Source organism: Vanessa atalanta, chromosome 26 (genome assembly GCF_905147765.1).
Source record: "Vanessa atalanta chromosome 26, ilVanAtal1.2, whole genome shotgun sequence".
NCBI lineage: Eukaryota > Metazoa > Arthropoda > Insecta > Lepidoptera > Nymphalidae > Vanessa > Vanessa atalanta.
In genome coordinates, this window is record NC_061896.1 from 4,056,373 (window position 1) to 4,072,325 (window position 15,953).

The 15,953-nt window shown below is 30.8% G+C and overlaps 2 protein-coding genes across 3 annotated transcripts in view; both read right to left on the bottom strand.

Moving 5' to 3' along the window:
* The window catches only part of LOC125074009 (E3 ubiquitin-protein ligase CBL), a 77,136-nt gene extending 66,995 nt beyond the window's left edge, over window positions 1-10,141 (bottom strand). For both annotated transcript variants that reach the window (XM_047685173.1, XM_047685174.1), the window contains exon 1: window positions 9,408-10,141. In XM_047685173.1, the coding sequence (XP_047541129.1) occupies window positions 9,408-9,949 (542 nt within the window). In that variant the 5' untranslated portion in view covers window positions 9,950-10,141. The remainder of the gene's footprint in view (window positions 1-9,407) is intronic.
* Window positions 10,142-10,856: 715 nt separating this feature from the next.
* Window positions 10,857-14,970, bottom strand: LOC125074024. Its single transcript, XM_047685201.1, has 3 exons — window positions 14,847-14,970; window positions 13,394-14,289; window positions 10,857-11,012 (listed from the first exon to the last, which is right to left on the bottom strand). Exons 2-3 carry the CDS (start codon window positions 14,287-14,289, stop codon window positions 10,922-10,924), a joined length of 987 nt encoding a protein of 328 aa, XP_047541157.1. The 5' UTR covers window positions 14,847-14,970; the 3' UTR covers window positions 10,857-10,921.
* Window positions 14,971-15,953: the final 983 nt, after the last annotated feature.

Below are 15,953 nucleotides of genomic sequence, written 5' to 3' on the forward strand. Positions count from 1 at the left end.
ATGAGCTACCTGATGGTATATAGTCACCACCACCCAAAGACATTGATGCCGTAACTAATTTTAACCATTCCCTACATCTTCAATGCATCATCAACCTTGGGAACAAAGTATCTTGATTGAAGTTACTGGTTCACTCACTCTTCAACCCGGAACAATAACTAAGTATTGCTGCTTGGTGGTAGAATATATGATGATAGGGTGGTACCTACCCAGATGTGTTAAAGCCAAGTTAGGTCTTACTCTAAAGTTACTTAATTCGCACAGATAGAACCCTTAAAATAAGGCGTTAATGCAAAATTTCAAGCTGTATAAATTAGTGTATTGGTGACAAAATAACTCCAATGATTATAAATTCAATTATTCTTTCTTCTATCCGCTACCTTATTCATATTCCGTTTGACTGGACCCTCGATTCAAATGTCAGCTGCACGTGACATTTAACCGATCACGAAGCGTTATGCTAAAGCAAATACTTTATGGCAAACTGGTTTTTATTCTGAAGATTGAAGATCATAGCGCCTTCGATGCAACATACTTTCCGTTTTGAAATTTATTTATGTAACTATCGAGCCTACCTACCATTCACAAAACACACTTACACAAACACATTAAAACAAAGGTTAAGTAAGTCTATATATATGTCCCAGTGTTCACCGCGCTTCCTTACATCTTGACTAGAAAATTTTTCGCTTATTCCTTAAAGCAGGTACTGGCTACACTTGACGTATTCACATTCAGGTTTACTCACGACGTTCATACACCGCCAAGCACAAGATGAGTTATCAAGACAATTTACCACGTGAAAACTCAGTGTTGCTTGCCCATGTATAAAACTGCAATTTTACGATAAGATTACTTTATTCTAATCACTATGCCATCTTCGTTCACACAATCAAATTCGTTCTTATTTCTTATATAATATTTAATCTAAGAAAAACGAATAAAAATTCCGCTTAAGCTAGTCAAACGTTCAGATTACTCTGAACATCAGTGTCTTCGAACAATGAAGGTAAGTTCACCGTAATAAATATCTTCAATCAATCCTCAACGTGGTGTAATACAAATTAATACTCCATTGCATTTATATAAGAATATAATCTTATCTTCAAACACCACAATAACATTGAAAATATTGGTATAATTTATAATTCCAAAATATTTTCTATTAAAATCATTTCGAAAATAAAAAAAGACATCACAAGCACATTGTTTTTTTTAAAATATATTAATGCAATACAGATTTAGTGATCCATGTACATTTTGCATGATAATGGAACATGTATGGAAACTTGCTGATCAAGTAAACAAGTGGAAAACTTGGGTAGGTATATTTATATGACTGAATTTTACTCCGTTCTGCTGCCGTAGTTGGTAACAACACACTTGTAAATACATTTGTTTGTATGTAGGGGTAATGTCAGGTACTAATGATCCAATTCTATTATTTTTTCACTAGTGAATAGCTTTTTTACTGTTAAGTGATATAGCGTATCAATAATATAATATCATCTTCTTTATAAATAAATTTCATCCGTCGCTAGTAGTATGTGATCTCATAATCAAAATATATACTTAATTGAAGTAGCTTTATATCCACCTTGGACTTGTCATTTTAAATATAAATCTTCCACTGATCCGGAATGTATATTCTACTGAGAAAATAAAACAAGAGATAGAACGTTCAAACAAACAAGCACTTGATACTTATAATATTGATATTAGAATTGATACACGTGTTTTTGCATATTAAAATAATTGGAAATATTAATTCAGAAACGGTTTATTGTTTAGCAACTGATAGGAATGTACATTTATGATTTCATAAAATGTACTTCCGTTGCGAGAAATGCGCTTACAGCCCTATCAGGTTATAGAGAAATACTATTTCAGTCTCGTTGAGTTAACGGATACGGTTATGAAAACTAAATTCATTTTACGATCAACGTAATAACGGCTAACAATATTAATAGACTTTTTTTGCAATTCCGTCACGAGGACAATTATTAAAAGTGAATTTTATATTTTTTCTTCGTTCTTTATCTTTTTCTTTTCCTAATTATAAATCTTCTTTCATTCGTCAATAGCGCAATGGTTTTCGGGCCGCCTAGCGATGTAAAAAGTCGCAGGATCGTTCCTGACCCCTTGGGTTATTGACGTCCCCACTCCTAACACAGGTGCTAAACTTAAAAGGAGGGATAAATAGGAATATTAGTAATTCCTTAATTAAGATTTGGGCCATTGCTAGTATTCTTTATAAAATATATATAGTAATATTATAAATGCGAAAGTAACTCTGTTACCTCTTCACGCTTAAGCCGCTGGAGATACTTTGAGATCCTGAGAAGGACATTGGGTTAATGCACCACTGGAGAGGATAAAATAGGGGCTGACGGTTTGTGTCCTGTAGTTATACATATATTATAAACTATAACAGTTTTATAAATATCACGCGGGTAAAGCCGCAGATTCAACTAGAATTAGTATAAAACTTGATTAAGACCATGTAAAGGATACGTGAATTAATAATGGAGCAAAAATACGAACCATTGATAACATTATTTGAATAAGAATAAATAATCCACATACGTAAATTAAAAATTAAATATATATATGAATACTTAGTGATTATACTATTTTATGAATCTTAACAGAAGTTTAATATAGAGAAGATAATATATCCGTCGTTAACAATCAGACATAATAAACAACAAAATCATCTAAAAACGACTGTCCTGACTATCGGGAACTCCATCCGCCGCTCAAAACATCCGGCAGACATAACGACCCCATATGCACTGACGTCATTGCGACGTATTGTAACGTTAATAAAACATTACACATATGTACTAAATTGGCGGAAAGAGATCAGTGGTTCAATGTTTTGTTTTAGGATGTTGAACAAATTCTTACGTTTCTCAGTCAAACTGACTTAGAATATTGAGAAAACATTTTGGATATTACCCAAAAAACTAAAGCTTCATTGAAGAGTTCTGTCAGTTTTTAAGAAATTTAAGCGGTGTTTTGGTGTACCTATTGTATGTTATAATACCCGAAATCTTTGCTTAACGTTAAGATGCCTGTCTGCCAAAAGTTCGTCGACATGCTTTTAAGAGAATCCTTTGACGTTAACAATTTCTGCGAGATTGCTATCATCAAAGGCTAATGATGTCGCTGATGAACCTTGTGTAAGCTGCTTAGTGCGCAGCTTCATCGTTCATGGTGTGTATTATTTTATTGAAATTCAATTCGGATTTTTACATAAATATTTTAAATATCAATGTTAAATTGTTTTATAAATTATTTGTTTTTGAATAAAATATTCAACGCATTTTTGTAACCAAAGCAAAATTCGCTTTGAAAGACAAATACAGTGTATATATGTATGTGTATAGTATATAATAGCGTTTGAACTAAAATCAGTTTTTCATCTTTAACTTGCTTTAATTGCATAAGGTTTTTCGAATGTGGAATTTTGTTTCGCTTTCATTTATTTACTCCGCCAGATTTTTGCAAACGATACGCTAACGAACGCTATATATATATATCTATATATCTCTCTTTTAGTTCGCTATATTTCTATAAATAAACTAAGATTATCATAGAGCAATATAGCAAACTCAAAAATAAAATTTCTTCATTGGCCAGACATAAAAAAACAATGTCTGTATATTATTCAACTATGTTGTCTCAAGGCGTTTCGCGTGGGAAAATTTTAGGTCACATTATTTATACTTTAACATAAAATTCCGATTGTGCGCGAATGTTGTAAAAACAAACGAATGCGTTGAAATTGCTTTTGCAAACGTGATAAAAAAATTATTATTCATTGAATTTCTACAATACGTAACTAATATCAAAACTTAAATGTTACTTGTACAAGATGATCTATGAGAATATTCCTTTTACAGACATTAATAACTCAACTTAATCCAGATTTATCTACTGGTTGTCATTTTACTAAACGATCAACTCGCTCCCTTTATAAAGTCCATCTGTCATACTATTCAATAACAGGAAGGAAACTAACATGTGTACGAGCTCGTTTTAATTTGCATCCGTCGTGAGTCAGACGTGAACACGCACAAATATAAATGGTACCGATGTAATCTAAAGAAATTTATTTGCAAATATTTAATGCTAAAACATATTTACATTACTCTACCCGTCCTGACTTCGCGCGGGTAGAATGAGAGTCTAACCTTTTAATTGTAGGACCAACATACAATGAATAAGTCTTGCCTTTTTTCGGTCAAGAAGGTTTACGACAGTTGCAGAACTATTTAGCCAATTTTCAACTCAATCTGTTCAAAGATTTAAGAACGCATAAACGACAAACATCAATAGGAAGAAGATAATCTAATGTCCAAGAAAGTCGTATTAAATTGAGAAGAGTTGATTCAAAAATTTAATTTGGTTAATGTTTTTGATTATCTCCATTCGATTACTGGTATAAAATTTAGGTATTCTATATTTGAACATGAGTAAAGGTTATATTTATATTATTAATATACATTCCGTTTAATGTAATATAGGTATATTATACATATAGAGACGGGCATAAATTAACACGTTCACTAATATATAGTTAATACGTGTTTTGCCCAACTCTTTTTATCTTAAGCTTATTTTCTAAACATCTTTCAAAGCCTTGTAACTTAAACTGTAATTTCCTTGGCGATAAATTTACATGATTTCATTTCTATATACGTTACTTCAATAAGTATTTTTTACAATTGCTCCCTAAATGACATCATTATTACAAAATTTCATTTCACGAATATTTAATAATAATTCTTGTAAAACTATGAATCCAATTTCAAAAGTATCTTCTCAGATCTTTCATATTTGAAAACGTCACGCACTATAATTCTATATTAAGACGGATATGAAAAATGACATTAAATTGAAATAGATTTAACGGTATACCGTTTTAGAGCAATCATTGAAGTGAATTATGGAACTGTACACCAATCAACCTATTGAATTGGAAATACGACCGCAACGCTCCGTTGAACAAACTAATTGTAGCTTTGCTTTTCCGCTACCATCCTTTATAACATCCAGGACCAATCTTCGTCGACAGCTGACTTTATCTTTAACGATTGTTTGGTCCATTCTAATCGTTTTACAAAAAAGTAAATACAGGTTATTATTTATTCAAACAGCTCTTAGGAGCATTTCCTATCGTCAGGTTAACGAAATTCAATTAAAACTAGTGGATCTCCCGCACAAACTTCGCGTTTATTCAAAGGATTTTTAGGAGTTTCTAAACCTATGACAGGTTCTGTTTTGATTTCATTTCATTGTAAACTGTCACTCATCTACATTTGGTGCCAAAATGATCAATAGTAGACATTAGTTCAGTTAGAATTGGAGTTTGTCGAAAACAATTTACTTTAATTATGTGTTCGTTTATCATTTTTTTCTTATACATCCATAGCGCCGCTCTCTAACCAGCCAGTGGCTTATTTCAAAATAAATTCTTTGTTAATTCGTAAAAATTTAGTAAAATGCCATCAAGAATACTCTTTATTTTTCTGCACATCTATGTCTGGCGTTGTTCAAAACGAGACAGTAACTGTTTTTTTTTTATGTGCAGCTATCGCCAGTTTTAAGGGAACTTTAAATAGTCGTAAAAGCCATATGGACTGAAAATTATATAGAGGAAACAACACACTTTTCTTCTTAAAGCTAGATTGTCAACTGCGTATACCAATCTTGCGTTCTTGTCCCAAACTATTTGGGGTCGGCACTTTCCTTTTTATTTTTTCTTTTCTTTCTCATCTATTATTCGTCGTCTGATCGTTCACATCCATCTCTCATATATATGTTCCCACACACTCCAACCATTTCTTCTTAGGTCGTTCTCCTGTTCTCCATCCCTCTACGCTCATGCTTATCACTCGTTTAGTTACAGTATCCCAAGTACAATTATGTAAACTAATCTATTATAATTTCACGACTAAGCTAATGAACCGAATTTGATTTGGTACGAACCCCGGTTGAAACCTAAGGACGTTTTTATATCTAGAACCATCGATCGCTCAAAAAAGGCGGCAAGAGCCGCGAGCGAAAAGTACACAAATAAAACTTATATATATTTTTTCTATGGAAATCAACGGATTCGAATTCCACACTTTCTTAACATCTATAATCCTTATGTAAATTAAACCTCATAATTATACAATACGTTTATAATGAATATTAAATGGAATCTACAATGTATTATATATATATAACCAATATGTACATACCTAGTAAAAGTGTACCGGACTTTGATAAACCATTAACGATTATGCTTGTCAACGGAAACAGTAGGTCCTAATCTCTCCATTCAGTATGATAAAACGATAAGATTGCGTGTCATAGTTATGAATGAGTATGATATCGGTAGTATTTTTAATAGTGACGCAAATATCGAACGAGGTTGATTTACCAGCAGGCTGAATAGCCTTAAGCCTACGACAGATTTGAGAAATTATTCAGCAAAAAAAAAACAAAAACAAAACAAAGAATTCCTCTACATATCTCATCAATGATTTCATCTTCACCATTTTTATTGTGCTTGCGAATATTGCTTAGAATATTTATTTATCAATTTATCTTAGCAATCTTCCCACCCAATGCCTCAATTCCTTGTGGAGTAATATAAAAAAAAAAAAATACCCTACTGTTATTAGTTGAGTGGAATAGTGTAGTGGAACTGTTTGTAGTGTATAATATAGGAGAGCTATTAGTAAACCATTTGGAATATGCAACAAATCCATTAATTGCAATCAAACTACCCGAGTATAAATCAAAATGACATCTTAGGGAGTGGAAGAACAGTGTTACACTTCCGTGCCCCGTAAAGCACTAGTCATTGTAGTAGTCACTGATCTTGCGTTCGGCATCTATCTAGTCGTATAGGATTACCGTCCTCCTCTATCTGTGATACTGGAGGGAATAGGGAGTGCAATTATGATTGCCATATTTGGGAACCATGACCTATATAGTTGACTAGATTCACTAATAACTACTTTTTTTATTACTTTGTATTTTAATCATTGGCATAATACAGTGTAGTCATTGCGCTTGTGATTTACATAAAAAAAAAAGTTTTATGTCATTCAGATAACCAAATTAACACTGCAATTATATGACTTATTTTTTTAAATACAAAATTAATGCTCTCAGGTACAATGATACATGAGTGCATTACAGTTACTTATATATATTCATATTATAATTTATTTAAAGTCCAACAAATCTTATCTATTACACCAAAAATTAACTTGAAGAGGTACAAATTCAGGTCAAGACCTTTCCAATGATACCAAATTAAACAAAACAAATAAACTGTCATATAAATATGTAATAATGTTGTCCTGACCGATTTCACCCAAAGGGGCCAATAACAAGGGAGACCATTCACATAGGCAGGACATATTATAGTGCAGAAGTGTGTGCACAAACACAGGTGCACTCTCTATTTACTCACTCTCATAATACGATGGAATGGCAAATCTGAAAACATGATTTCCGAGGCACGGGAGTCTACACTTCCAACTTCCAGGTTCCCGCCTAAGAATTCTGTACAACCCAATATATTTTTATCCACTCGACCACTGGGCCAACAAGGCAGAGACTCATATATAATATATGTAAATAAACGATTAAATTTATGTACATATTGAAAAGAATGTAAAAAAAAAGAAACAGGCAATTAATTTTTAATTTTTGTCCCCACTCCAAGCAGTGCAAATTTAACTAATCTGTGTTTTACACTGCTGATTAAAACTGACGCATTTCATGCATGCTCGAATAAAGATATAAATAAGCTATTTTAAGTTAAGAATAACTATTTAAATCTGATTTTTTAAGTTAATATTGCAAGTTCTGTTATCTATTGATTAAAAGAGTAAGAAAACCAGTGTAATTTAAGGCTGAAACATCTAAATTCTTAATATTAGTGGTGCATTGGCAATGTAAGTACTTTATAATATAATATGTATTCTCACATCTATGAAAAACATACTTACAAAATTTCAGTTACATTTATAAAAATATCATAGACTCATACTTACAAAAGACTGTTGATACAGTAATCAACTTATATTACCTAAAGCATTAAATAATTACAAAATTTTTGTTTGTTGATTGTATTAGTTAAATATGAATGGCTATAATTTAGCATAAGATTACTTTTCTTTGATTTTAACATGTATTTTAATATTTTAGAATTGTAAAAGTGTAGCTTTACGAAATATTACTAAAATAACTAACAAATAATTTGAAGGATGAGCCAGTGCTACTATAGGCACAAGAGACAATATCTTAGTTTCCAAGGTTGGGGCATTGGCAATGTAAGGAATCAATTTTGTCGTAAAAAATTAAACTAAAATTTTTTTGTACATTACTATGATCTAACAACATGCCAAAATTGCCTTTAAATGGTATTATAAATGTATGTATTGCACCTAAACCTATAGTCATTGAACATAAAGGCAACAACAACAACAAATACAACATAAAGGCAGAGCAATTTGCTGTTCGAAAGGAAAAAATGTAGATACAAAACTATTATTGTTTTCTAAGCTATGTATGCACATAGGAAGTACTTTATTACCTGTGACTTGGTAACAAATGCACACTCATTCACTTCCTGGCATTCAAACATATTCCCACATCTCTGTTTGTGTAAATACAAAAAAAAGTTATCACTCGGAAAAGTTCAGTGGGAAATAAATAAACAATTGTTGTGTAGTTTAGTTGTATAGAAGAAAATACCATAGTTGTAGATATATTTTCTTCAATGAGAAAATGAATATTAATTGAATATAATGAAAGAGAGACTTAGCTAGTTAACATAAATTAATTAGTATTGATGTAAAGAAAATAAGCCTGGAAAGTTTACCTACACAGGTAGCAACTACCAAAGACAAATTCTACTAGCAAACAGCCAAACTTAGTTTTGACATGTTAGGGTGTAAAGGATAATTTGAGCGATTGTAATGATAGCAAAAGAGACTTACACCGAGACAAGTCTCAAGGTTTGTGGCATTGATTTTATGATTAATGTTTAATATTTCTAATACAGCCTATGTATATGGTTGGGTATTGGCCAGTCTACACACCTATTTCAAATAAAAAAAATGAACGTACAGACATGTCTTATTGACTGAATTATACGCTAATGACTTTAATGACAAATAAATTCTTTCAGTTTGTGTTTTAGTAGGATGTATGGATAACTTTGTGTTTCTTCTAATACTATTATAATAAGTAAGTTTATATGAAATAAATGTATCTAATGTGGTTAAAAGAAGTTCATAAGGATAAATAATCCATGTTTTACTTATAATTTAATGTGCTACTGTATTTGATGATAACAAATTGAACGTGAACATACGTCGATATAACCTTACCTGTTTCCGAAGTTAGTTCTCCAGAATTCGGCAGCATCGCTTTTCGTAATACGAAATTGGTCGCCCGCGAACGTTCCGTTGGGAAACATTGCTTTTAATTCGCTCAACATATGACTGAACACTAAGCTAAGCTTCGTTAAGTTACGTCTGTAATGCGAATTCTCATCAAACATCTTTTCTTTACCGTCTTTAAACAGCTTTATAGCTTGTTTACACTTTCTTATCAAATTTATAATAAATATGTTAAAATGTTCATTATTATTCAACTCCTGCATGTTATCCTCATATTTCGAGTATATTATACGCAACCTCTGATATGTATCGGGCAAAATATCAAGAATAAACGGCGGACTATTTTTTAAGTTCATCTTATGATGTTGACACAATTTTACAACTTTGTCCATTAATTTCCAAGTCTTATCGAGAGTCCGTTTGTCTGTCGCCAGCTTAGTGGGACAGACGGCATCAGAAAAAGCACCATGTAGCTTCGAAAATATCGAAGAAATATTTTTCTGTTGTGATTTGTGACGGGGAGCCGCCATATTGAGAGTCCGATGACATACAAAAGAAAATAACTTTTTTAACAAGACACTAAACTCAAAACACTCTTATCACTTTATAATTAAGTAATCTATTACGTGTTTTTTCATGATCACACAAACGCACCACATTTACGATACAAATATTATACACCAAGCGGCAAACGATCGCTCACTGACACATTCCCAACGCGTATGACAACTTTGTTTGACAAATTTACTGAATGACAAGTTGTAGGAATCTCCAGACTTGGAGCTTGGGATTCGTTCGACGTACTCTTGTGTTGCCCTTTTAATTTATTGTACGGCATCATAGTGTTGCTAGTATGATAAACAGCACAAACATAATTATAGATTATAATTTTCAAGCATGAAATTTAGCTCTCTTAAAATTATTAATTAATTAATAAAAGTAGTGCTTCAAAATTTGTTAGTAACATTTTGAAATTACTTCATCTAATATGATTTATATTTTGAAAAAATTTGACCAATGACAATTGTGATACGACTTATATAAATTTACTTTCTTTTCTTTTTTTAACTAAAATCTTTCTTTGAAATACTATTTTAATCATTTTTTACTGCTGCATATGCCATAAATTATACCTAGCTTAAGCAAATTTACACGAGTTTTATAATATTAACAATAAAATAAAATTTAATGATTTAAATAATAAAATAAAAATATTAAATAAAACTTATATTCTTGAACAAAAAAACAATTTGCATTTTTCTTTACTTTAATTCTTAAATTTAATAAAATGTAAACTGCCATATTTTCAATATGTTTTTCCTAAAATACTATCGAGTTCATCATTTTTGTACAAGATGGCGTTGAAGATGCTGATAACATTTAATAAAGTTTGTATACCTACAATTAGATGGCGTTGTTTTCAAATTAAAAACAAAATGGTGTAAACCTGTTTATTTTTCGATTTTTTGTAAAGTACCTAGTGCATAATAAATTGATAGTATTTAATCTTCGTATTCTTCATTTTCTTCAGTAGTAGTTGTTGTACGTCTATGTTTACGTCTTCTACTGTGTCGTTTTCCAATTTTGTTTAGCCTTTAAAAATATTTAGTTATTAAAGATTAATTATTATATGTACTTATTTAATTGTTGTTAAATGTTAAAAAAAAGCTTAAATAAAAAAAAATAATTATATTAAATGCAGAACATTAGTTTATTTACAATACTTTTATACACTGTGGTTTCCTAGTGTTTCGAGCAGAAACGAGAGAGCGAGAGACCTATAAAAATAATGACATGCTCTTTGAAAATATAATACTTGATTATTTCTTATAGAATAAAATTCTTTATTTATTTTTTAGTTAGTTTATTCTTTTTTTTTGTTATTGGTTTTTTTATTTATATATACGACGTCAAATTTAATCCATTTAAACTTACAATATTTATAATATTTTCAATTAATTAATATTTAGAATTTAGCTTATTTCTTAGTTAACTGTTTTAAAGCTTGTTATGTATTTGTTTGCCTTTACGTCCTGTATTAGTTAATTAAGGTTGTATAGATTAAGCCATATTAAAGCCGCAGGGTATTAACTCTATTTCTAGCCCAATAAGGACTTATGCTGCTATTATGTGTTAATGATGATAGCAAGATGCCATCACCAGCTTAATAACCTTATCGGATTATTATCCTGCATATATAGTCAAATGTGGACGTTTTACAGTACGTAATTATATGCTTCTCTACATTTTATAAAACTTTAACAGTTCCTAATTGGTGTTTGGAAGCGATGAGTAAGACATGGTCCAATATGAGAGTTTTTTTTAAATGTCATAGATAATCACTTCTTTCAATATAAAAACGTCATTACATCACAATTGTTTATTGACTGTCAAAAATATGGAAGGGATGCCACCGATGTGTGACGAAATGGCGATAGAATTTCAGTTCGATATTAATTAATTCTATATGTAATTCAAATTAAAAATTTAAACGTTGCTGATGGTTAATTTCTATCACGAATTTATTATATTATATTAATGCATTTACAAAAGGGAAAATTAATTTGTAGTAGACATGTATTTTTATGTAAAATTGTAAAAGCAGCTTATGAATAATTATGTTATTAGAGTATTACGGCTTCGCTCGTGGTTTTCTTTGCTCTAGAAACTTAAAAATAAAGTGCACGGAAATCTAGAAAATTTCAAATAATTCCATGAAAAATGTTTTTTCATAAAAATCTACTTGAGTTACACTTTTAGGTGTATTTTATGTTATTTTTGAGATGTTTTATGATATAAGACAGCTGATTTACCCGTTATTTTGCAAGTCAGTGAAGAGTTAATAACATTATTGTAATTTGTACTTTCGAACTTACTACATTACTTAGAAAACAATTATAACAAAATACCGACATATCTTTTCTGTTCTAATGGATATATTATTGAAGGCATCTAAGCTTCATCCATGTGTTTTCTCCTTATATGTCAAATCAAACAAAATTCTGACCTAGGTATATATAAATACTAGCTGAATCTGCGATTTTACCAGCGCGAAATTTATAAAACTTTACTTTTAGCACAAAAACTATTTCCATCGACTTTACCCCTTTAAGGAGCGAATAAAAAAGTCTATGTCCTTCCCAGGGACTCAAACTATTTCCATACCTAATTTCACCTAAATCGATTCAGCGATATAAGCGTGAAGAGGTTACAGACAGAGTTACTTTCGCATTTAAAATATTAGTTAGATATTATTCTAAACGGATAGGCATCTATTAAACAAGCGATATCGGATCTTAATGTGCGCTTCAAGTCAAGTATGTTAAGCGTTTTTGGGAATATTGTGTTGCATACTAAAATACGTAACATATCGTTAAGTATAAAGATTAGTTTTATAAGTATATAAAGTTTAAAGTTAAAATGTTATTTATGTTAATATTGATTTGTACTGTCTCTAACAAAGAAATTGGCATGAAGTTATTATATAAGAGAAAATACTGAACGAATTTCGTTATGATTTATACGTGATTTTGTCAGAATGTCTATGAATTTAACGCAATCAAATCATCGTTATAGTTTCGCACCTTTGGAAATACAAATATTTTTTCGTTTTTGTTTTAAGCTTTGAGTAAGTTGTCAAAGAAATATATGTGGGTTCATTAAGGCTGTACCACAATAGAGTACAATTTGAATCATAAAAAAGTCACTTAAAAATCATCTCTTTAGAATCAAGAGTATACATTTAAAATTAGACAAAGTTCAATAAGAAAATTAATCGTTAATATCAAACCTTAGTATGATATGTTAGTTAATTAAATATATTAGATTTAATATTATATTATTTTTAGCATGTAGATATTTATAGAAGTAAATAAAAGTTAGAACAATATAAATACAACTAAAAATTTAATTAAAAACAATTATACGTAAAATTTTCATTAACAACATAAATAATATTAAAATAAATAATTTACTTTTGGTAGTCACTGCAGGGATTTTTCTCATAAGCTAAAAACTTCAAAATTCCATTCTTAACACCGATCAGCACGTTATCAGCTGAATCGAGAGCGAATGTGTTAACACCAGATACGTTGAATGTACCCAAGTGCTTTGCGCTCGCATTTTCCGCATCAATACTGTAGAGGTTACTACTTTCGTCCATTGCAAATATTTCGTCCGATCGACTAACGAATACACCGGTCATTCTTTCGCTGGGCAATCCTTTGATTTTAATCGGTACGCTTTGACCTGCTTTCAATACATAAGACGTTTTAGTCGCTGCGAAAAATATGTTATTTCTAGTATCCACCGTCAAACCGTGACCGTTAGGTATAGGTGAGAACGTTTCCTGTTTTTGACCATCATTTGTTATTTTATGTACTCGATTCTGCGGCCATGTAGCTATGTACATAGTACTTCCATCACTCGAAACTGTTATATACATAACGTCCTCCCCCAGAGCCGTGTAAAGTTCGATTGAGCCGTCATCTTTATATTTATAAATACCATTATCAGTAGCAAGATATACAATATCGTTGAGGTTATCAACGGTCGTCGATTGACCTAAACCGGCCACTTTTATCGTCTCGGTTTCACCGCTGGGATGTAAGACTTGCAGGTTCATTTTCATTTCGTCGCTTATTAGCGTGTAGAATACTTTGCCAGTCTTCCAATGGACAGTCATATCGGCTGGTATGCCAGTTATGTTTTTAGGTTCGTCCATTGAGTAATAGAAGTCGTTGAAATTTATTAAATTCGCACAGAATACATCTCTATGTGCTTGTTTGAATAAATCTTGTCGTGTCATAACTGGACTCGAAAGAGCATGTTTTGCAGTTAAGCAGATAAGTAATAGAATTAGTTTCTGCATCTGAAATAATGAATTTTGCGGTAGTTATCATTGCTTTTTGTACAATTTATACAATATCACATAGTTCATTTATTATGAACTACATAGATCGTTACAGGTAAATCAAAATTGTATATAAAATTGAGTATTGAGTGTTCTATTCCGTGATACATATGATCGATTTGATTGGTTGCCGGACAGACATATTTTGTACGCTGAATATATTAATGAGATCCAAGAGGCAATGATATACGTATAACGTTGTTAAGTATTAATATCAGATTTATTTATGACATACTGAAGACGGAATTTGTTAATTCGTGAAATTGTAACAAAACGAAATGTAACTGTTTCTAGTTTCTTAAAAATTATTGTACGATATTTTGACATGTCTGCATTTGTATTGATTTATTATGAATGAGTAATTTGAAATTATTTACAAATAATAAGTACAAATGACGATTTAACGAACGTATTTTAATTTTAATTTTCTAATATCAATAATGTTCTATAATTTCGTGTAAGAACAATGATCTAGAAATCGAAAATATTAAACACAAACACACAGAGCTACCAACCTTTAGTGTCACCTGATTTATTTATTTATAAATAATTTAATTAACGTTATATTTCAACACATTAAATTAAAATAAACTTTCTTATAATTTCACACTGTGCACACTTATCACTCGAAGATTTCCTAATGACTGACTTTATAGTAAGATATCATTTAAATACCCAGTGTGTTGTACAATGAGTAACGATTTGGATGTTTTAAAAACACCCCTATTGTCAAAGGAAGAGGGTTCAATTCAGATATCATATGTCGCCAGCTGTACTTGTTCTATTTGTTGTAATTGTCCACGCGTTATTTACAAGAACCGTCGATAGTAAATATAAGCATTAAAGAATTAACAATAAATATATTCATTAATGATTCACTGGAATTCCGTTTAATGATTAATGAAGTTGTTTATTATACGATGTTTATTTGACTTTTTTTTTTATATACAAATACAATATTGTCAGATAGTCATAATAAAGTCATAAAGTGTTATAATTTTAACACAATGCTAATTTAGCTGTTTAGATTACTATGTAAAGCTGGTAATGTTGCACGTTTTGATCTCGTCTGGATATACTCGTATACCATAACATTTATACCACTAAACACTGCCACTAACACTACCACATTTTAATAGGTAACCATTTTGTCTTTGATTGACTTATTTCTATTATCATAAATGGCTCGACTGTGTCAATGAGTGAGACTGAGTTGATGACAGTCTGGTTGTAGTTAAGGACGATACAAGACACTTAAAGAAATGAAAATCTACAATTTTATTATGATTTTACTATTAATCAGTACTCTCAAACTTTGTATTATTTATATCCGCTATCACAAATGGAACTATTGGATTGCGTCAGTTCCAATGCATATCAAGGGTAATAAAAATATTCAATTGATGAAATATCCAAAAACTCGACTGTCATTTTATCCTAACAGTCTTGAAAAGTTAAGCTATGTAATTCTATTTATACGTGCATAACACATTGAATAATACGTTTATTAAATATAATAACATAACGTAAACAGCCTGTAAATTTCCCACTGCTGGACTAAGGCCTCCTCTCCGTTTGAGGAGACGGTATGGAGCATATTCCACCACGCTGCTCCAATGCGT